The sequence below is a fragment of the Oryctolagus cuniculus genome, chromosome 3, assembly GCF_964237555.1.
Source record: "Oryctolagus cuniculus chromosome 3, mOryCun1.1, whole genome shotgun sequence".
Classification (NCBI taxonomy): domain Eukaryota; kingdom Metazoa; phylum Chordata; class Mammalia; order Lagomorpha; family Leporidae; genus Oryctolagus; species Oryctolagus cuniculus.
This window is the reverse complement of record NC_091434.1, coordinates 83,663,564-83,687,352: the sequence shown is the minus strand read 5'-3', so window position 1 is coordinate 83,687,352 and position 23,789 is coordinate 83,663,564. Positions and strand designations below refer to the sequence as shown.

At 39.1% G+C, this 23,789-nt stretch overlaps 1 protein-coding gene across 8 annotated transcripts in view; it reads right to left on the bottom strand.

Annotated features, from left to right (window-relative positions):
* The window catches only part of CCDC148 (coiled-coil domain containing 148), a 309,680-nt gene that overhangs the window by 187,710 nt on the left and 98,181 nt on the right, over positions 1-23,789 (bottom strand). For all 8 annotated transcript variants that reach the window (XR_007920653.2, XM_051849519.2, XM_051849517.2 and 5 more), the window contains 3 exons: positions 23,510-23,661; positions 22,202-22,297; positions 21,937-22,118 (listed from right to left, as the gene is read on the bottom strand). Coding sequence is in view for 7 of the 8 variants with exons in the window: in XM_051849519.2 (XP_051705479.2) it covers positions 21,937-22,118; positions 22,202-22,297; positions 23,510-23,661 (430 nt within the window). In the remaining variant the exon portion in view is untranslated. The remainder of the gene's footprint in view (positions 1-21,936; positions 22,119-22,201; positions 22,298-23,509; positions 23,662-23,789) is intronic.

Genomic DNA, 23,789 nt, shown 5'->3' with positions numbered 1-23,789 from the left:
AGAGTTCTTGGCCCCTGGCTTCATCCTGGGCCATCCCCAGCTGTGAAGGTCATTTGGGGAATGAACCAGCAAATAGAAAATATCTCTCTCTCCCTCTCTCTCTCCCTCATGTTCTCCCTCTCTCTCTACTTTTCATATAAATAAATCTGTTTAAAAATGCATTAGAGGCCGGCGCCGTGGCTCACTAGGCTAATCCTCCGCCTAGCGGCGCCGGCACACCGGGTTCTAGTCCCGGTCGGGGCGCCGGATTCTGTCCCGGTTGCCCCTCTTCCAGGCCAGCTCTCTGCTGTGGCCAGGGAGTGCAGTGGAGGATGGCCCAGGTGCTTGGGCCCTGCACCCCATGGGAGACCAGGAAAAGCACCTGGCTCCTGGCTCCTGCCATCGGATCAGCGCGGTGCGCCGGCCGCAGCGCGCCGGCCGCGGCGGCCATTGGAGGGTGAACCAACGGCAAAAGGAAGACCTTTCTCTCTGTCTCTCTCACTGTCCACTCTGCCTGTCAAAAATAAAAAAAAAAAAAAAAAAAAAAAAAAATGCATTAGAAAGTCCTATGCAGAATGAAAAGATTGGGCTATCAGCTTGAACTCTAAACTGAATTAATCTTTTTAAATTCTGAGTTTATTTGCATATCATTATTCCTGCTTAATAAATTTGAATAATCAAATACAGATGCAATCAGAGGAATATCATTAGCAGAAAATAATTTCCTTGATCCATTGGAAACTTGCCATTGTTTATTTCTACTCTACCAATGGTCTTATACTTTAAAGTTAATTGTGCTATTCAAAGAATTTTTATATGCCATCCATGCCCCTGAAAAATATTTGACAACTTAAAACAGAATAAAATGCCCTTCAAATCAGTTACACTCATGGGAATCCCACTGTCCTCATACAAGGTTACCTAGTTTCTGTAAAATACTTCTTAATTCTGATAAGTAGCAATTAAGGCAAAAAGTTACTTTTCAAGGAAAATCCACACTACAACGGGAAGAAAAAGAGGGTTGGAGATGTTCTACCAGGAAGAAGCAGTGCTCTGGTATGAGATAATTATTGCAAGAAAGAATTTAAGTTGAACTCACTCACCGAACACACTAAGTACTTTGATCCTATCTGAATCACTTACACATGCATAGAAAGTGACAGCTTTCTGCAAATAAGGCATCTCAAATACGAGATTTAAGCCAGGAGAAGAGCTTACCTGAGGATATTTTGCATTTAAGAAACCGTCAGGTTTTCATGTACAGTATCTTGGGTCATTTCTCAAGTAACCCATTTTTGTTCATGGTAGCATTAATGCATTTTGAAAGCTGAGTTAGTCACATAAATTACTACACAACAACAAAAAGAAAGGAACTGAAGTCTGTGTCCTCACTGATGTTTTTAAACTGTTGTTGTAATCAGAGGGACCTGAACATAGTTTGAATTTCCATCTTTAATTACAAATGTAGATGGATATGTGCTGGGGATGAGGGAGTGGCAGAATCTATGTCCAACAGGTTCACTGTTCTTTCAAGTTGTCACTCATTTATGTAATTGATGCTGTGGGTCCCTTGTCGATTGCCTTTAATAGCTGGAGTTCCCATCAGAGAGATGCTGAGTCTTGTGTGATAACTCATAAATGCCCCTCCCTTCCCCAGAGAACCACCAATAACTAACAAGGGTTATGGAAGGCCAGTTCACTTGCTTCCACAAGGGGTCAAGTCTCTGCTCTCGCAGTGAAACTTCATAGCAAGATTAGGGTAACTTTGTCCAGTTTTCACTGCCTGGTCATTTTCCTTCCCTACTGTGCTGCCTTCACAACCCATCTCCCTAAAAATCCCTTGTTTTAGGAATTCTTGTTTCAGCTTTGTATCTACAGAACCCAACCTAGGAAAATCTACAAGCAATCTGACCCATAATTCTCAAAAGTAATTTAAACCTTTTGGTGAATGGAGTACTTCTAAACTAATTGCTCTGATGAGCTCTCCCATTGAATGGTGGTGCAAAATTGTGACAGTCCTCAAAGAGAAAGTGCGAACAGCAAACATTTACAGAAGTGTTTTTCAAATGAAAGCATTCATTAAGCAACGTACACTGCTATAAATAAATACAGCAGCAGGAGAATTTGTGGCACTCAGTGCATTTTTATACATTGCATGAATGTATTAATTAGGTGCCATTTTAGTGATCACATTAAATCCACTTAAACCTGTGAAACAATTATAAAACTTTAAAAGAAAATATTTCAAACCAAGGACACCATGAACAGTCACCACATCCATTCTGACCTTCTTGTTGATTTCGGAAGCTTCATGTCCCAACAGCTTTTTCTAGTTTCCACAATTACACAAATTGGAAGTCATTTTTCTAGTACACATAGAATAAAAGTGAAAAATATGCTCAAAGAAAATAACATAAATACCCACAGTGCTATAATTTTTAGAGAATTTATAGCAGTTTCCAGAGCTGCAGGCTTAAATCTTGAGGCAAATATTCACATGGGCAATAATAATGGCCCAGCCATAGATTTCTGTCAGAATGCTGCTTGTGAGGAAGGGAGAAAACTGGCATCACAGCATACATCCCCTTACACACAGAGCCTTTGGACAATAAAAACCCAAGAGACATTTTTAAACCTAATAGCCTTTTCACCACAACAAAGTAGCCATTTTCTGGAAACATGGCCTTAAACCTCTAAAATAAAATAAAATCCAATACTTTCTGCATTTTTAAGTCTAAACCTAGACATTTATCTTTCCTAATCTAACCCTCATTATTTCTTTGTACAGAAAAAAAAATCCATATAAAATGGCTGAGACTAAAGTTAGCTTTTACCTTTCAAAGTTCTTGCTTAACTGCTGTGCTGATGATGATAATGACAGAATTAGCTAAATTACAAAGGGTGAATAATATTCTGAACCCTTAACTTCTTTGAAATTATACAGTCATTTTTTAGAAATTCACAAAGAAAATCTTGCGCAAAACTTAATTATACTAAAATTTTTACAATTAAGAAAATAACTGTAGGTTAAAAACAAGTTAGCAATTTTCTGCAATTTCTATTCTTTTTGTCCATTCAACTTCTCTAAGTTCTTGGTAACTTTTGTTTTTTATGATAGCACACCACAAGGCTTACAGCTTGCAGGTTTATCAAGCATGCTTAACACTTCAGGAAATTTCAGCCTGAAGAAAGATGAGGTTTCACCACTCAATCCCACTTGCCATCCCTACACCAAATACTGAAGTCCACAGAAGTCAACACTGGAGAAACCCTGTAAGACATAAGTACCAGCAAAGACTTCTTGGAAAACACCCCAGAAGCACAGGCAATCAAAGCCAAAATTAACATTTGGGATTGCATCAAATTGAGAAGTTTTCGTACTGCAAAAGAAACAGTCAGGAAAGTGAAGAGGCAACCGACAGAATGCAAAAAAATATTTGCAAACTATGCAACAAATAAAGGGTTAATAACCAGAATCTACAAAGAGATCAAGAAACTCCACAACAACAAAACAAACAACCCACTTAAGAGATTGGCTAGGACCTCAATAGACATTTTTCAAAAGAGGAAATCCAAATGGCCAACAGGCACATGAAAAAATGTTCAAGATCACTAGCAATCAGGGAAATGCAAATCAAAACCACATTGAGGTTTCACCTCACCCCGGTTAGAATGGCTCACATTCAGAAATCTACCAACAATAGATGCTGGAGAGGATGTGGGGAAAAAGGGACTCTAACCCACTGTTGGTGGGAATGTAAATTGATAAAGCCACTATGGAAGTCAGTCTGGAGATTCCTCAGAAACCTGAATGTAACCCTACCATACAACCCAGCCATCCCACTCCTTGGAATTTACCCAAGGGAAATTAAATTGGCAAACAAAAAAATGGTCTACACCTAAATGTTTATTGCAGCTCAATTCACAATAGCTAAGACCTGGAACCAACCCAAATGCCCATCAACAGTAGACTTGATAAAGAAATGATGGGACATGTACTCTGTAGAAAAATATACAGCAGTCAGAAACAATGAAATCCTGTCATTTGCAAGAAAATGGAGGAATCTGGAAAATATCATGCTGAGTGAATTAAGCCAGTCCCAAAGGGACAAATATCATATGTTCTTCCTGATCGGTGACAACTAACAGAGCACCAAAAAGGAAACCTGTTAAAGTGAAAAGAACACTATGAGAAACAGTGACTTGATCAGCCCTTGCCCTGACTGTTGATGAACAACTTAATATGTTATCCCTCTTAGTGTTTTTTTGTTCTAGTTAATACTATTGGTTGAACTCTGTAATTAATACACAATTATTCTTAAGTGTTGAAACTTAACTGAAAAGTGATCTCTGTTTAATATAAAAGTGGGAATAGGAGAGGGAGCAGATGTACAATTTGGGACATGCTCAAGCTGACTTGCCCCAAATGGTAGAGTTAGAAACATGCCAGGGGATTCCAATTCAATCCCATCAAGGTGGCATGTACCAATGCCATCTCACTAGTCCAAGTGATCAATTTCAGTTCACAATTGATCATAATGAAAGGACTAAGAGTCAAAGGGATCACACAAACAAGACTAGTGTCTGCTAATACTAACTGATAGAATAAAAAAGGTAGAGAACAATCCAACATGGGAAGCGGGATACACAGCAGACCCATAGAATGGCAGATGTCCTAACAGCACTCTAGCCTCAGAATCAGCCCTTAAGGCATTCAGATCTTGCTGAAGAGCCCATGAGAGTATTTCAGGCATGGAAAGCCAAGACACTCTGGCAAAAAAAAAACGAAAAGGAAAAGAAAAAGAGGACCTAAATGAAAGATCTCTGGGATGAGATCCCAGTGGAAAGAACAGGCTATCAAAGGAGGAGGTACCTTTCTCTGAAGGGAGGAGAGAACTTCCACTTTGACTATGACCTTGTCTAAATATGATAAGAGTCGGTGAACTCAAAAGGCTTCCATAGCCTTGGCAGCTCATGACAAGAGCCTAGGGTGATTACTGACGCCATAAACAAGAGTGTCAATTTGTTAAGTCAACAATAGGAGTCACTGTGCACTTACTCCTCATGTAGGATCTCTGTCCTTAATATGTTGTACATTGTGATTTAATGCTATAACTAGTACTGAAACAGTATTTTTCACTTTGTGTTTCTGTGTGGGTGTAAACTGTTGAAATCTTTACTTAATATATACTAAATTGATCTTCTGTATATAAAGAGAATTGAAAATGAATCTTGGTGTGAATGGAATGGTAGAGGGAGAGGGAAAGGGGAGGGTTGTGGGTGGGAGGGAAGTTATGGGGGGGGATAGCCATTTTAATCCATAAGCTGTACTTTGGAAATTTATATTCATTAAATAAAAGTTAAAAGAAAAATTCATTTGGGACATCAGCATCTCATATCAGAGTGTGCAGCCACACTCAGGCACATGCTTAACCTACTATGCCCCAGGGCCAGCCCATGCCCCAACCTTTTAGAGACTTCGTTAGCCAATTCTCTTTAAAATTAATTTATTCTTATGTATGTGGAAAAGTTACGGGGTAACAAAAAAAAAATACTGAAGTCCACAGAAGTCAATTCATTATGATTTCCCAGGAAGTGACTAAGTAAAGAATGTGGATCACAAGGACCCAGGCTGACTACATCTGTTATTCTACCTGTTTGAGTCATTCCAAAAACCTTAAATTCACTGACAATTTAGCTCCTGGTTCCCCTGACAGTCGTATTTAAACCACTTCCCTCTGGTACTGGTTCCACGAAATAGGGTTGGAGTAAGTGTGGCAAACAGAATCCATAAGGATAAACAAGTCTATGAAACTAAACATTCTGGCCAGCGCCGCGGCTCACTAGGCTAATCCTCCACCTAGTGGCGCCGGCACACGGGGTTCTAGTCCCGCTCGGGGCGCCGTATTCTGTCCCGGTTGCCCCTCTTCCAGGCCAGCTCTCTGCTGTGGCCCGGGAGTGCAGTGGAGGATGGCCCAAGTACTTGGGCCCTGCACCCCATGGGAGACCAGGAAAAGCACCTGGCTCCTGCCATCGGATCAGTGCAGTGCACCAGCCGCAGCGCGCCGGCCGCGGCAGCCATTGGAGGGTGTACCAACGGCAAAGGAAGACCTTTCTCTCTCTCTCTCTCACTGTCCACTCTGCCTGTCCAAAAAAAAAAAAAAAAAAAAAAAAGAAAGAAAGAAAAAAGAAACTAAACATTCCGTTTACACACAAGCTGAGAGCTGTTTGATGTTTCCTCAGGGTGGAAGGCGCTTTCTAGGCAAATGGTCCTTGGTGCCTTCTGAAGCTAGCTAATGGAGCTATCAGATCTGAGCGCTGCCAGAGTTGTGGTACTTGTCCATGTGACTCTCACCTAAAGGATAAACCCTCTTAATGTGTATACCAGTGTCAGGAGACACGCCATGCTCCTCCACTAAGATGCAAGGTTGAAGGGACCATCAATGTATTAACATGGATAAACAATAGCTCTGTCACAATCCCCTTGTCTGACTGCACCAGATCTGACCCTCTGGAAAACACAACTCTACCTCACTTGTCAATGTGCTTTTTCCAAATCAGATGCATCCAAACACCCAGTCTGAGCAATGTGGCTCCTGAAATTGTCTTCTTCCCTACTAGACTAGATCTACCTCCATCCCATTGTCTAAATATGAATCCTCAAAAGAACTTTTTTTAAAACTTATTTTCATTTTTATTTGAAAAGCTGGGGATGGTGTGGGAAGAAAGAGATCTTATATCTACTGGCTTAGTCTACGAATGCCTGCAACATCCAGGCTGGGCCAAGTTGAAGCCAGGATCCAGGAGCTCCATTCAAGTCTCCTATCTGGGTGACAGGGACCCAACCCAACTACTTGAGCCATTATCTGCTGCTTCCTATGATGCACATTAGCAGGTAGCTGCATTAGAAGCAAAGTAGCCAGGACCCAACCAGGCACACTGATATGGGATACAGGCATCCCAAGTGTCGACGTAAGCTGTTGTACCAAATGCCCATCCCTAAATATAAATCTTTGATCTTCAGTCTGGTTTCCAGGCAACTCTCTGGTCCCAGACTCATTTCTGAACAACAGAATCTGCTCCTTTGTAACTTCTATTTCTAGAAGATCCATTCCCACTTGATAGTTCTAATCTCCAGATTCCTGGGTTCCACTCAGTCTGGCTACTCATCTGGAAGCTGACAACCAAAATAAACTAGATTTTCAACAGCATGGTCAAACCTATTGAATTGAATAATAATAACAAAAAAGTGACCCACAGAGTAAAGCAAGAACTTGCATCAGCTAAAATTACATTCTTCTGAGAAGTAAAAGCAAAGTGAAAATTTGTCAGGGTTCTAAAAGGAATGGCTGAGTTTCCTTTTAAGATTATTTATTTGAAAGTTTCACTCACACACACACACACACACACACAGGGAAGAGGGGGAGGGAGAGGGGTTGGGAGAGTGAGAATATACATCCACTGATCCACTTCCCAGATGGCTGTAATGGCCAGAGCTGGACCAGGCCAAAGCCAGGAGCTTCATCAGGGTCTCCAAAGTGGGTGGGGAGGCCCGAGCACCAGGGCCATCCTCTGCTGCTTTTCTCAGACCATTATCAGCTGGATCAGAAGTGGAGCAGCCACAGAGGATACTGGTGTCACAGGTGGCAGCTTTTCCTACTATGTCACAACACTGGCCCCCCAGAATTTCTTACAGAATTGATTAGGGAAAGGAATCTGATCAGAAGAGGATGCTGAATGATTTATTTGAAACCTGCTCTTTACAAATACTGAGCAGACTCTTGCATTCAGATTTTTTTAGTTTAATGTATAGAAAGCTTAATATTTTATTTAGTATATTTTTAAAGGCAGTGGGAATGAAGGGCATCCCCTTAAACAGCTCTCTCCTACCATTATTTAAGGAGAAACTACAATTTCTAGTGGAAGTTTTGAAATAATATAATCAAATCAAGATAAAACAGCTTGTTTTATTATACAAATGTAATGGCTCAGCCCTTGTATGCAGCCTAGGAAGCATCACAAAAAGGAAATTGTAGGAGACAATGCCCCTTCCCCAGCTTCAGCCCCACCAGCGTGCTGATTTTATGCAGGATGTACCCCCCTCTCCCTACCTTCTTCCCCACTTCAGGGAGAGTGTGCCCATCCACAAACCTGGGAGTGAATTTGATGGACCTCGAGCCATTCACAAACATCCATTCACAAGTTTTCAATTTCTTTAGCCAGTGTCTGGAAGGAGCACAGCAAAAGGACCCAATTCTAGCCAATGAAATGTGGGAGGAAATCTTCTAAGCAAAGGTTTCCTAGCTCCTGAGAGTCACAAAGACAGAAAGGGCCCTTTCTAGGCCCTGTGTGTTGTCATGTGAAACTGCTTCAGTCATCTGGCAGGAGGCCATCTAACCTGCAGGAATGTGAGGCAAGAAAGGCAGAAATCCCAGTCACATTGGACTTGGACTTCTCTAACGCTGGACTTCTTAAATAGGAGACTGCTCTACTACTTAAGTGACTTTAAGATGGGTTGAGAATTAAAGCTAAAGATATCCTAACCCCTAGATAGCTGAAGAAAGAGCATTGGCTTTTTAGATGTCCTCACATCCTAATATAGATTTGGAAGGAAAGGATTACAAAGGCTGTGGAGATGAAGAGACCAGTACCTAAAGTAATAGACACTCCTCAACCAACCAGGGGCAGACAAATGTGCAAACCCGTTTTGAAGATAAGACAAAGCACACCTAAGCTCAAATGAATAGACTCAGTAAAGACAAGATCATATACAAATACATTATTCAATCTAACTTTAAAAAAAATCTTTATATTGAGCCAAATTCTGCCCCCATGTTAGTATTTTCCTCTTTACCACACTTTAAAATGTTCTTGCCCCCACCCCCAAAAAAAGTAAAGTTGCATACGGTTACTTTATGTAGACATTATGACTTAATTTTTTACTTCCAAAAGCAAGAATAATAAAATTGGCCAACTTCAGCAGGATGCTATGAGGAAAAATTTAATTAACCATCACCAGAGCTTCTGAAATTTTAATTGCCACATAAAAATGCTATAACATCACCTCAAACCAACTACCAGTCATCATTATGAAATTATAAGAATGGATTAGAAGAATGTTGGCTTTTTCTTCTCAGTTTATTTTTTAGACATTAACAATGTTCAACTTTATGTTCTTTTATAGGCACTAGTATGGAAAATAAACATGAACCTGTGAATGTAGTAATTATAATTTCTAACACTACTAGTTCTTCCTAGTGTCAGTTCTAATGATATGGTTTCCTCAAAGAATTATATTTTAACTGAAGTTGGATTTCAAGGTACAATGAGTAGGGAAAACTGTTTATGAGCAATTGATTTTGTATATAAAATAGATGTTATAATTTTTCTCACGTCAAAATTGCATGATCTTGTCCATAGGAATTTTAATCTTGTCTTTGCATATAACTACACATATTATCTTAATAACAAAGTCTATTTGTATCTCCAAGTCAAAAAATAACCAATGTCAATTGTTTTGGACACAAATCTGTCAAGCTGCTACGTTTCCATTTTCTCCAATTGATTTACTCAAGATTAATTTGATTTCATACCCAGTGAAGAACAGAAACCTCTTGAAAATTACTTTCAACCCCCCATCCTGTAAATACTCAGATTTCTTCAGTCTCTTGAGTATTGAAAATGAAGCTTCTGCACCACCACACTGCGTGGTCTCTTGCAGGAAAAATCGCACTGTGAAGCAGTAATACTAACAATAAAGACGTTTGAACTAGGCGTTCATAGCCATAATCACGACTGACTTTTCACAAGTATGTAACATGCAAAGAATTAAGCAAAGGAAAATTCTAAGGCAAATTTTGGGAACCCTACAGAAACTGGACCCATTTTCCCCCTTGATAAAATTAATTCCACCGTAACCAAGATAATTTAAAATGTATTTTATTCCCACAACAAACCCAACATAGACTGAATTAGCACCAATTGTGGTTTCTGGTTCAAAAAACAGTAGTTGAAAATAATTACTGTGATTATTCTTGATGTGTTTAAGGGAATGCTACTAAAGACACATGACAAAAATTAAATAATTGTTCACAGCTATTTACACTCCCCAAATTATAAATTCTAACATCAGGTTGGACAATTATGTTGAAATATGTCAAGAGAAAATGGGAATTGCAGTGACCCAGGATGTCAGCTGAGTGAGTTAGCTAACCAATGTGACCAAATGTACCCTGGAAGCAAAATAATTGTGCTGATGTTTATGAGGCTTTCTCTTTAGTGATCACCTTTGGCATACAAACAGCCCAGACTGGAAACGTAGAACCTGAGACTAGACATGCCCAGTGATTGAAACTTCACAACCATTTTGAGACTACAGTCTCAGAGAGAAATGCCTCCTGGGAAAAAAAGGCTCCAGTGTTTTACTTTGTAAGCTCATCAAGTAAGCAAATGTCAATTATCTATTTTGTTCCTTTCTTTCTCTTTATTCTGTCTTGTATGTATCACACAACGGTCACATACCGTGAGCATTTGTTTATTTCAAATTAGGTTTAAAGAACACTACATGGGGCCACTTTTTGTTTCTTGGGTGTTGCTTTCAGATGATGATTCTATTTCATCTTTATTACCTCTAGAGCACATGGCTTACTTTGAAACGGAAAAAGTCAGGGCTTTTTGATAAAATTTATGCATAAAATACTTTTTTTTTTTACAGGCAGAGTGAACACTGAGAGAGAGAGACAGAGAGAAAGGTCTTCCTTTTGCCGTTGGTTCACCTGCAGTGGCCGCCGCGGCCGGCGCACCGCGCTGATCCAATGGTAGGAGCCAGGTACTTCTCCTGGTCTCCCATGGGGTGCAGGGCCCAAGCACCTGGGCCATCCTCCACTGCACTCCCGGGCCACAGCAGAGAGCTGGCCTGGAAGAGGGGCAACCGGGACAGAATCTGGTGCCCCAACCGTGACTAGAACCTGGTGTGCCGGCGCCGCTAGGCGGAGGATTAGCCTAGTGAGCCCCAGCGCCGGCCGCATAAAATACTTTCACATGAGGACAGTGAAAGAGCTATGCTACATAGAAAAAAACATGTGAACAAGAAACTAGTGATACTTGCAAAGGACAGCAATTTAGAGTGTCCTGATAACCATGTCCAAAAAACGAACCAAATGACATGAAGTCTACTTATACAAAATATAAATTTTCAGTTTTTGAAAAAGCAATTTAGCAACACTCTCAAAGGCCTTAGAAATGTTTTACGTCCTTCCACCCAGCAATTCAGTTTCTAGGAATTCATCTTGAGGAATAATCATAGAATTACTCAAAATGCAGTGACAAAGTTGTTCATGCCAAGGTTTTCTAAACAAATATCAAAACATTGAATAAATAATTGCCCAAACATGGGAAATGGGTTGAATTTATGTAGTACAATGATACATCACAATAATATACATTTACTAATACATGACTAAAACATGAAGAAATATTTAATTGAAAGAAGGAATAATATTATATGATTTAAAACATGAAAAAATAGGTATGTGTCCAATATTTTTTCATTTTTATAAACAACATAAATATCTGAAATACATAAAATGTTATCAGAGAAACTCTCTGGGTATAGGGAATTTTAATTAAGTTTCCTCTAATTTCTTGCCTCTATTTTAAAACCAAATTTTCTCTAGTATATACAATTGTTTCTGTATTAAGAGAAAAATCTGTAAAAGAAAAAAGTCTTTAGGGTACTCAATAGTCAGCTTGAAATTTGCTAACAAATAGAGTACCTTGAAATAACAGTTGAAAAAATATGAAACTACAGGCATTGTATCTACAGAGGAGCCAAATTGTTAAATCACTGTGGATTTTAAATAAAATTTAGATTAAGATATCATAAAACAACAGAATATTAATTATAAACCAACATAAAATTTAATATGCCCATCAAACAATAAAGTAGAAATTACTATCACTGTAGCTGCTTCCACATATTGACTTCAGATCTGCATAGCTAAATGGAGCACCAGACAATTTTATCTCATCTATATGATTAATTCATCCAAATGTTAGAAAACTAAAAAGCCACAATCTCATCCGAGTCTAAAACGAGCAATTAAACTTGTCTTCATGTTACGTGTAGACCAAATAGAATCTAAATAACTTTGCAAAGTAAAGGTCAAGGTTCAATTGTAGTCCTGTTGCTTTAAAAATGTGTTTTAGTAAAAGGGTATATCCAAGATGTTAGCCACTAGCTACACGGGCTTGATACTACACTTGATCTTAGCCAAAAGTTCCAGAAGTGATGCACATGGGGCTTGAAATGTGACTGGTCCAAACTGAAATGTGTTAAGTGTAAAATGCAGACCAAATTTCAAAATTTCATATGAAAAAAAGAGAATGTAAAACATCTCATTAATAACCTTTAAATATTCATTATATGTTGAAATTATATTTAGGAACTATTGAGTTAAAAGATGTCTCAAAAATAAATTTCACCTTTTTATCTTTAATTATTTGAACATCTAAAATTACATATGTGGCTCATATCATGTTTCTATGAAACAACACTGACCTGGTAATCAACATGATTTATCAACATCTTGGCACATGTAAATGTTTGATACTGCATGGCGTGAGGTTCTCCTCACACTTCCTATTCAGATGGGCAGAGAAGTCTAGTCTTGCTCAGCTATTTTACAAGCACAGAGACTGGGGAATTGGCTCAGCTTCCTTCGAGTTGCAGTTTCCTTGTTTCCAAATTAAAACTTTAAAAATGGGGTAAAATGAGAATTACATTCATGTCTACCTATTATGTGATAGGTATTAACCAAATATGAATCATCTTTTCCCTCTTTATTTTAGACATTTTGCTATTAAAAAAATAGTTTTACCTTTTTTGTGTGAAAGGCAGAGAGATAGAGAAACAGTAAGAGTCAGAGAGCAATCTCTCACTCACTGGTTCACTCGCCAAATGTCCACAACAGCCAGGGTTGTGTTGGATCATAGCCAGGATCCAAGAACTCCCAAGGACCCAACCACTGAGCCATCACCTGCTCTTCCCAGGATGTGCATTAGCAGGAAGCTGAGACCAGGAGTGAAGCCAGTACTCAAACCCAGGATTTGGATATTAGGATGCAGGCACCCCAAGACATGTCTAAACCACTGCACCAAATATCCAAACTTGTCTTAGATTTTTGAATATCTGTATTTTTGCTTTATAAAATATAATATGCTAAAATTATTTCTAATTTTACCACTTAGGGATAAATATTATTGTTTATTTGAGTGAATAACCTTTTTTCTGTGATTCATTCTTTCAGAATGAAAAAAAGAACCCATTTATACAAACTCTTTTGTGGCCTTCTTTCTAATTACATAGCAACATGTTGCAACTACCCATGTTTTTAAAAATTATTTAAGATAATAATTTTGGTATAGTATTCCATTGTGTGGATAATATATACTTGATGAAGCTTATCTCACAATAGCTGTTTAGGTAATTTCAAAGATTTTGCTATAATTAAGGAAGAAAAAAAATTAATATTGAGTACCTGTGAAGCCAAATATTTATTTCCCTTCTATAATTATTTTAAAGGTAATTTCTATAAAGACAAAGATTATTCACAAAGATTTTTGATGATACAATTTCAGATTGCCTTCCAAAAATTTTGTATCCACATGATACCCAACAGCATCATATATTAAAAAATCAATTTTTCCCATACCATTTAACTCTGGACAAATGGGGTTTTTTTATTGCTTCACAGGAAAAATTATGAATATTTTAATTTTTATCACTTTTATGGGTAGGGAAGTTTCTTAAGTTTTGTAATTATTTTTATTTGGAATTGCCACTCAGTGTTCCAGAGTGCAACTGTGATCATCAATTCACCTGCACCATACATTCTTGTATCCCCACCTGTTGCTGTGGTAGATGAACCATCTGTACTTTTTTTCTCCACTTTTGTCCTAAGTCCCAGTTCTCCTTGAATCCCAAGGACATTGCTCAACAATTCCCCTCTGTCTTCTGCGCCATCAAAGTTTATCCTTCACTACATGATTCCCAATTACATCAAAAACCTTGCTACTTCTCCCATTTTCAACATTAGAAAAAAATACTAAAGCAAACAACATGCTCTCCTTTGCCAAAAAACTTTTCATAAGAGTTGTCTACAATTCCCATCTTCCCATTCACTCCAACCAGGCATTTGCCTCCACTTCTTAAATGAGAATGGCCATTTACCACCCCATCTAGAGTCACCAGTAAATTGTTGGTCTATCTTGTTTGACTTACCAGCAGTGGATCACCTCTCCCCCAGCTGATACTGCTGACCACTCCCTTCCTATTTCACACACCTTTTTATCCGTGTCCTTTGTTGGTTCTCACTCTTCTCACACTGTACTACACACGGGTCCAGAGTAGCCATCTTTGATTTTTTTTCTTTCTCTCTTCACTCTCTACTTTAGTACTCACTACATCCAATCACATGTTGATACCTCAACAATACTTGTAGGTAACTCCAGCCCAAATCTCTTTCCTAAACTCAAACTCATACAGCTGACTCCTGGCACAAAATCTCTACATGGATACCTCATTGCATCTCAAACTCAACAGTTTCAAACCTGAATGGCTGATTTTCCCCACAAAGCCTGCTTTGCTTATAGTCTTCCCTACATGAGCTGATGAAAACTTCACCTTTGTAGTTGCTCAAACCAAAAAAGCAACCCTTTTCAACTAGGCTTCTTGTTTCTGTTTTTTCTGCACATATCTCAAAATCTACCAGGAGATGCTGTTGGCTGTGCCTTTTGAGATACATCTCAGAGCCAACTATATCTTAGAACTCTCCTACTCCCTGATGTAGTCCACCCTGGTCTCTTACATGGATTATTTTATTAAAATTTTGAAGTCTCATTTTATCTTTTGACACATAATAAATGTACAAAGTTATTGGGTACAGTGTGATGTTTCGATTAAGTATACATTATGACCAAGTCTGGATTAATTACACATCTGCCACCTCAAGCATTTGTTTTTGTAGTGAAATATACCAAATCCTTTCTTCCAGTTATTTGGAAAACATTATGCTGAGTGAAATAAGCCAATCCCAAAGGGACAAATACCACTTGTTCTCCTTGACAGGTGACAACTAAATGAGCACCAAAAAGGAAACCTGTTAAAGCGAAATGAACACTATGAGAAACGGTGACTTGATCAGCCCTCACCCTGACTGTTGATGAGCAACTTGATATGTTATCCCTCTTAGTATTTTTTTGTTTGTTCTACTTAATACTTTTGGTTGAATACTGTAATCAATACACAATTCTTCTTAAGTGCTGAAACTTAACTGAAAAGTGATCACTGTTAAATATAAGAGTGGTAATAAGAGAGGGAAGAGATGTGCAATTTGGGACATGCTCAAGCTGACTTACCTCAAACAGTAGAGTTAGAAACATACCAGGGGATTCCAATTCAATCCCATCAAGGTGGCATGTACCAATGCCATCTCACTAGTCCCAGTGATCAATTTCTGTTTACAATTGATCATAATGATAGGACTAAGAGCCAAAGGGATCACATAAACAAGACTAGTGTCTGCAAATACTAGCTGATAGAATAAAAAAGGGAGAGAACGATCCAACATGGGAAGTGAGATACACAGCAGACCCATAGAATGGCAGATGTCCTAAACAGCACTCTGGCCTCAGAATCAGCCCTTACGGCAAGCGGATCTGGCTGAAAAGCCCATGAGAGTATTTCAGGCATGGAAAGCCAAGACACTCTGGGGGGAAAAAAAAAAAAAAAACTAAATAAAAGATCTCCGCGAGTGAGATCCCAGTGGAAAGAACGGGTCATCAAAGAAGGAGGTACCTTTCTCTGAAGGGAGGAGAGAACTTCCACTTTGACCATGGCCTTGCCTAAAAATTATCAGAGTCAGTGAACTCAGGGGGCTTCCATAGCCTTGGCTACTCATGACAAGAGCCTAGGGTGATTACTGATGCCATAAACAAGAGTGTCAATTTGTTAAGTCAACAACAGGAGTCAATGTGCACTTACTCCTCATGTAGGTTCTTTGTCTTTGTCCTTAGTGTGCTGTACATTGAGATTTAATGCTATAACTAGTACTCAAACAGTATTTTTCACTTTATGTTTCTGTGTGGGAGTAAACTTTTGAAATCTTTACTTAATGTATGCTAAACTGATCTTCTGTATATAAAGAGAATCGAAAACGAATCTTGATGTGAATGGAAGGGGAGAGGGAGTGGGAAAGGGGAGGGTTGCGGGTGGGAGGGATGTTATGGGGGGAAGCCATTGTAATCCATATTCTGTACTTTGGAAATTTATATTCATTAAATAAAAGTTTAAAAAAAAAAAAAAGCCGGCATCACAGGTAGCAGCTTTATCCACTACGCCGCAACAATATCCCCTCTTTCCTTAACTTTTTTAGGAGCCTCCATACTTTTTTCTGTAGTGGCTGTACTAACTTGCATTCCCATCAACAACAAATGAGTTCTCTTTTCTCTGTATCTCCAGTCTATCTGAAGCACGGCAACTGCCAAAATGGCCAGCTTGGTCCTGCTCAGCCCCCTCCCTCAGCTTCCTATATTGCTTGGAGTAAAAGCCAAAGACCCTAAAATGGCTGCAAGGCTTTAATACTCCCACTCTTGCCCTTTCCTCTTTGACCTTATCTCCTGATCTGTACCCTGCTCCTGCCATTCTTGCCTTACCAGGCAATACTCACACCTCAGTGAACATTTCAACCCCAAATATCTGCTTAGCTATCTCAATCCTTTATGACCTGACTCAGTGTCACTTTCAACCAAACTTATCCCCTACTTGTACTCAAAATTGCACAGAAGGGTGACTGTAGAGAATGTTAAAACACTGGAAGATAGGATTTGAACGTTGTCCCCATAAAGATATGGTGAAAGCTTGAGGTGACATTATTTATCCTGGAATTATACATGTATCAAAATATCACAAGACACTTCATAAATATGTGTAATTTTTAATACATGTATTTAAAAGTTTTTAATAAAAAAATATTAATTGCACTCTATTTCCCACAACTCTGACACCTTCTGTATTGCCCACCCTAATCTGTTTGACATACTACTTGTTTGCTTCTAACACACTACTGCAATTTACTTTTTTTTTTTTTTTGACAGGCAGAGTGGACAGTGAGAGAGAGAGACAGAGAGAAAGGTCTTGCTTTTGCCATTGGTTCACCCTCCAATGGCCGCTGCAGCCGGCGCACCACGCTGATCCAATGGCAGGAGCCAGGTGCTTCTCCTGGTCTCCCATGGGGTGCAGGGCCCAAGCACTTGGGCCATCCTCCACTGCACTCCCGGGCCACAGCAGAGAGCTGGCCTGGAAGAGGGGCAACTGGGACAGAATCTGGCGCCCCGACCAGGACTAGAACCCGGTGTGTCGGCGCCACTAGGCAGAGGATTAGCCTGTTGAGCCGCGGCGCCAGCCGCAATTTACTTTTGTATTATGTTTATAGTTTTGTATGTGTGTGTGTGTGTTTTTTTAATTATATATTTGAAAGACAGACTTAGAGAGGTAGAGAGAGAGGGGGGTCTTCTATCCACCAGTTTACTTCCCAAATGGCCACAACAGCCAGAACTGAGCCTATCCAAGGCCAGGAGCCTCTTCTGGGTTACCTACATGGGTGCAGGGGCCCACGGACTTGGACCATCTTCCATTGTTTTCCCAGGCACATTAGCAGGCAGCTGGATCAGAAGTGGAGTAACTAGGTCGAACTGGTGCCCATATAGGATGGTGGTGGTGCAGGCCAGGGCTTTAACCCACTGTGCCCCATGTGTGTATCTTTAACTTCATGAATACATGTGTTCATTTGTGCAAGTGTATGCTCAAGAAATATTTGTTGAAAACAGGAATGATAAATCATCTCTTAACTATTCCATTCCTTTTTCCTTTTGGGTGTTAATCATTCAGTCTAAGAAGTGTCTTTATACATTAGGGAATTGAATCTTTTGTACCTGATAAGTTGCTGGTATTTTCCTGTCTGTTGATTAATCTTGACTCCTGACAATTATTTTCCTTAAATTCGTTTTAGAATATAAAATATTTTCATGTGGTTCAAGATGCAAATGGTACAATGAAAGGGGATTACAATGAAAATATTTCTTTATCTCACTCCCAAACTTATGCCTCCTCTCCCTAGAGGCAACAAGTAATATTGGCATTTGTGTGCTGTCTCAAAGAAAAGCAAATATGTACATGTTTACCTTTCCCTCTTTTATACAATGTGCACCACATATTGCTTAACTCTATACCTTATCCTAGCCCTTGGATATTGTTCCATGTCTGTGTATGTAAGTTTCAACACATTTCTTAATGTGCAGACTAATATTTTCTATGTATGCACAATAATCTAACAAAGTTACCCCTGTTAACATTAAATCTCTTGCTCTATTTCTTTCTACTACAATAAATAAATTGGGGTACACATAATCAAATATACTTATGAGATATATTCTGGAGGCATGAAAACTTTTGGAACAAAGGATATGTGCTTTGTGGTTTGACATGTTCCATTGCATCCTCTAGGAATAAGTAAATAATTATTTAATTAAATAAACTAAGCTTGAAAATGAATAACTAGGGGTGGAAGGATTGTGACCCTATTGCCAACTATGGACTTCAGATAACAATCGCATTACATTTATTTGAAAATAACCAAAAACCCAAATCACAGGGGATTGAGAGAATAATGTTGATAAATAGGCCCTGAAAACTTAGAGTGAGGTAGTCTTCTCATGCAGTTCCAACAGGGCCCCAGCTCCATTTCTCTGCACTCAGCCCTCTCTTGTGAAGCATCTTCCTTCATTCCCAGCATGGCTGCCAACAGATACCTCAACCATGTGCCCTCACAGTCACATCCACGTGGCAGGAATGTCCCTACTCCTCAGAAGCATCTAACAAAAGTCCTCAGCTGAGCCTTGACTTGGGCCTCCTGCCCCTACCCTGAGACCCAAGTGACTTGCTGTGGCATGAGAACATGAGGTTACACTGACTGGCACACATGCTCATTGAGGGCCATCTTTGTATCTGGTGGTGGAGTCTTTCCAAGCTAAACCAGTGAGCCACTATGAAATAGGGAAAATTAAAATAAATGCTGAGATGAACCGTGATGTCCCCTGCCTTGAGTCCAATGAAAGCTTCTTAGTTTAAAATGCTTCCCAGATAATTCAACTATTTTGTAGCATAGAACTGTACAACTAATCAATACATTCACACCCCGAAGAGTGTACCCTTACATGTATACAATCTCTATGAATTCTCATGAGACCTAACTAGAACCACAAGATGAAATGGCCTTATCAGTGTAATGGTGGATCCTGGGAAATTAAAAGCCCAACTAATATCATAATTAAATAATTATGATATAATTATTATCATATGATTCATAATTAATATCATAATTCATTGTGCTAGTTAAAATAGTATACTCTCTGCCCCTTTCTACCCACTAGCCACTAATGACTGTTGCCCACCTTCTCTGAGTATATTAAAATATTCCTTCTACTCTTCATTCCTCATTGATTTTTTTTTGCTGATGCTTCATTATAAACTGCCAGCATATTTACAAAATGTTTTCTTCAGTGGATGCTTGCAAGCGATTTTTATTTGGTTAGAGTACGTATATATATCCCAAACACTCTGAGAAGAAGCCATATTCTAGACTCAGCTGTCTGTTGAAGGAGTTTAGCAGAGACCACAGTAACTCACGGATTATTCAATACATATTCATCAAGTAAAACAATCATCACTGATGTAAGATGTATTCAGAGTAATTAGATATGGTAAGAAGACTATTAAACTAGGATTTATGAACCCAATAGTCCTCCAAAGTACATTCCTTCTGCTACCATAGCATGCCTCCCAGTCTCTCTTCATTGTTCTCATTTTCAATTCAACTCAACTGAACAATCACTTCTTTAGAAGATGCTCTGTGTCAGAATGTGTTAGGTGCTAAGAACACAAATATAGCTAATAAATTACTTCTCCTCAAGCGATTTACAGTCTAGTCACTTAATCACCCTTATTAGAAGGCCCTCTTTACCCACTTTCTGCCTATTCTAACTCTACCCATTCTTCAAAGTTCATCATGAATTCTATTCCCTTCATCAAGCCTTCATAAGCTATCCTATCCTCAATGTTTCTTCCCTCTGCAGAAATCTTGGCATGTACTATGTATTCACCTACTTCTCTACTTAGCTCTCAGTAATCTCAATGTAGCTTTGAATCCCAACATTTTCTGAGTAGCACGGTATTTCAAGAAGGAAGAGCAAAAATAGAGTTCAGATTAAAGGAAGGAAAGAAGGATAGGTCTTACTTAGTCTTTGCAGTCAGAAATGGCTTCTTACTAACTCCATATTTAGAAGCTGTTAACCTGGAAACAACCCAATCTCTAGCAGCTTTCTCAGGGGGACACGGAGCCATCTGGGAGGAAAGATCATGGCCAGCCAACCTGCTGTGAAGGGACAGAGTCAGGTTTACCTTCACAACCACACTTAATCAACCTGATTACAATGCCCTCTGCCCCCACCTCCAAACAAAAACTGTTTTCCTCTTGCTTGATGAGTTTCAAAATCATTTTAACAAGGCTGGGATGGGGAGTGGGAAGATAATGTTCATTTTGCAATCAGAGACCTAAGCTAAGTGTATGGTTAATACTTAGACTGTGACTGAGTTATAAGAAAGTATAATCAGCAAACGCAAATAATGTATTACTCATTTCTCAGTTTTATTGCAAGATAAGAGGGAAAAAAGGAAAGGAGAGGGGTAGAGAGTGCAGCTGTCGGGAGACCAACAGTTGTCTGACAAGTAGGAGCACAGGAACAAACCCACAGAGATACAGGAAGGAATCTATGGTCAGCAAAGCTTCAGGCTTTTCCTAGGACTCATTCTACTTGCCTCTGGTGCACTGAGACAAGTAGGAGCTCTAGCTGAAGAGTCTGAACCAAAGAACTACCAAAACCAAGAACTCTACTGCATAGGATTTAAGGCTTTCCTTACTCTTTATGTCCTAACACAAATAGTTTCAGACAGAGAAGCTGCATAGCCAAGCAATTCATAAGAAATATAAACATTTGTCATATCCAGTGTCTTTCATTCAAGGATTATAATTTCTTTTACTATAAATGTGTCCCATCAATAGTCTTCTTTCTTCTTAAATATACATTCTTTGAGGAAAACATTGAACTCAGTTGAACAACAAAAAAATTCTCTCCTACAAAACATCTTCTAGAAAGACTACATAGAGAGCACTGAATAAGGTAGAAAACAGATCTGACTTAAGGTGGCATTTTTAATTTGTTCAAGTAAATTTTAACAAAGTAAACATTAGAGAAGCCAGCCACTGCCAAAACTGAATTTTAAATCACTCAACATTTTATATGCCATTCAGAAGATTGTCATTCTCAGGATACAACCGAAGGTATATTTTCTATTAAAAAAAAAAAAAGTATGAAACACTCACAAAGAAGCTTTTTTGTTACATTTGAAAACATACTATGTGTTCACCACAGAACAAAACCACAATTGATCACAAGTAACATAATTCCATGGGTACATTTTCCATTGTAATCAATTCTTAGTGTTGATATTAAAATTTTTACTGTAGAGCGCTTTCATATCTTGAACTGAATATTCATCATTACTGAAAACTCATATTTAAAAAATATCTCTTACCTGTGCTGTAAAGGCTTCAGTAAGAGGAATATTTCCATTTTGTTTTAGCCTGATAATTATTTCAATCATTCCACCAAGGGAATTATTTTGAGGAGCAGGAAAACCTCTCCATTCAACAAATCATCAATCTAAACATTTATTGACTTTATTCCAATCATAATTAAGAAACCATACATTAGAAGTAAACTAACACTGAATAAAAAAAATTTAATGTAAGTAAATCTACAGAATTCAAGCAGTTTTATCACCTGAATATGTCTTCCAACTGCCGATCAGCATCTTGAAGTTTCTTTCGATATTTCTCTGTAAAGTTACAGAACTCATTAAGGATCGCAGATTTCAACTCGGGATATGGGCAGTCCAAAGCTTCTAATTCAGTGGGAAGTTCACTTAGCAGGTTAGTTTTCTCTTCCAAAGAATGATCCAGTATCTGAAAAGAGAACAAAGATATGATTATTTGATTCCACATGAATGACAAATTGATAACTAAGTCACTAGCTGCACCACACTCACTTTCATATTCCAGTCTGAAAGATCAGTTTCTATTTCCTGTCGCTCCAGGCTAAGTCTTTCGAAGACAGCTTTCAATTGTTTCTTCACAAAGTCAACCTGTAGGACATTTGGACAAGAAGTATGCAAATTATTGCAGTTCATCCAATATTTAGATTGAAAGACACAGAATTAATCTCAAGAGCCAATAAATGATGAAAGTCCATTTGGGGACCTTTGGGAAGAGCTTAAAAAATTCCAGCAAAGTAATTCTTGTGGGACAAAGTAGCCTCAATGAGACCTGGAGACACACAATGCACACATGGGCTCTGGTGGGCGTAACCAGCTGCACCCACATGTGCATGGTGCTTAGGGAAGATAATCATCAGTTGTGTTTCTTTTTTTTTTTTCAACTTTTATTTGATAAATATAAATTTCAAAAGCACAGCTTTTGGATTATACTGTCTTTTCCCCCATAACCACCCTCCCACCCACAACCATCCCATCTCCCTTTCCTTCGCTGGCATCCTTACCTCATCCCCAGGGGAACATGGATTTTAAAATTTTTACTGTTATTCATGGAAACGATATTACAGAATAACTGGGAAAAAATGAGAAATACAAGTTATCCAAAACCCTGCACCTGATGTAATTACACTTATGGGCCTCATGCTACCCTGAGCAAGGCAGTCAGCAAAGTGACACACAAAAATCCATGAGCAAGTATCAGGAGGTGGTAAAGGATGAAAAACAGTGCTAGGAGAAGGAGTAGCTTCTCAGGACAGGCCTCTCAGGGGACAGAACACTGAAGCCAAGACCTGCATAGCAGACAGTGCCATGGATGGGACAGAGGGGACAGCCAGTGCAAAGGCCCTGAGACAGGAATGAGCCTGGCTTGTAGGAGGCATGGAAAGAAAAAGAATCCTTGCGACAGATCTTGTGGGGAAGGGGCAGCGACAGGTAGGAGATGTGACCGGAGAGGCAAGAAGAAACCTGAAGAATGGGAGAACTTAGGGGCCAGCAGGAGCCCAAAGGAGATCTCAGCAACAGGATAACTGCATCTCCGCCCCCCTAGAAGTGGAATCCCAGAATGTACTGGGAGGAGGAGCAGGAATGAAGGCAGGGAGACCAGTTATAGGGTCATTGTTCTATCCCAGGTAGAAATGCGCATTCTGGGGCAGATTTGGGCATTATTTCAGCTCTGTGGCATACACAGACTTTGCTCATCCTCTGTTTAAATACACAAGACACACGATTGATTCTTATCTCAAATGATTCCAGAAGGGACAAAATAAAATACTATATTGTCAAGAATAAAGGCAACACACTGACCTCTTGCAGTACTTTCGCTGAGTTAACTTCAGTGTGGGGATGCGAAGGCCGAAAGATATGAGGCTCCGTGTGCTTGAGATCTGCCCTCAACTGCTGAATGGGGTTGATCACATTCTTAAGAAATGTGCACCATTGTTCTGATAACTCTTGTTCTATAGTGAACCAACATGGAATCAAGGAAACATTAGAGTTCAGACTTTTCATTTCATCAGAAAAAATAAACATCAGTTAATAGTAAAAGAACATGAAGTCGTTGGCCCACTATCATTCTTTAAAACAT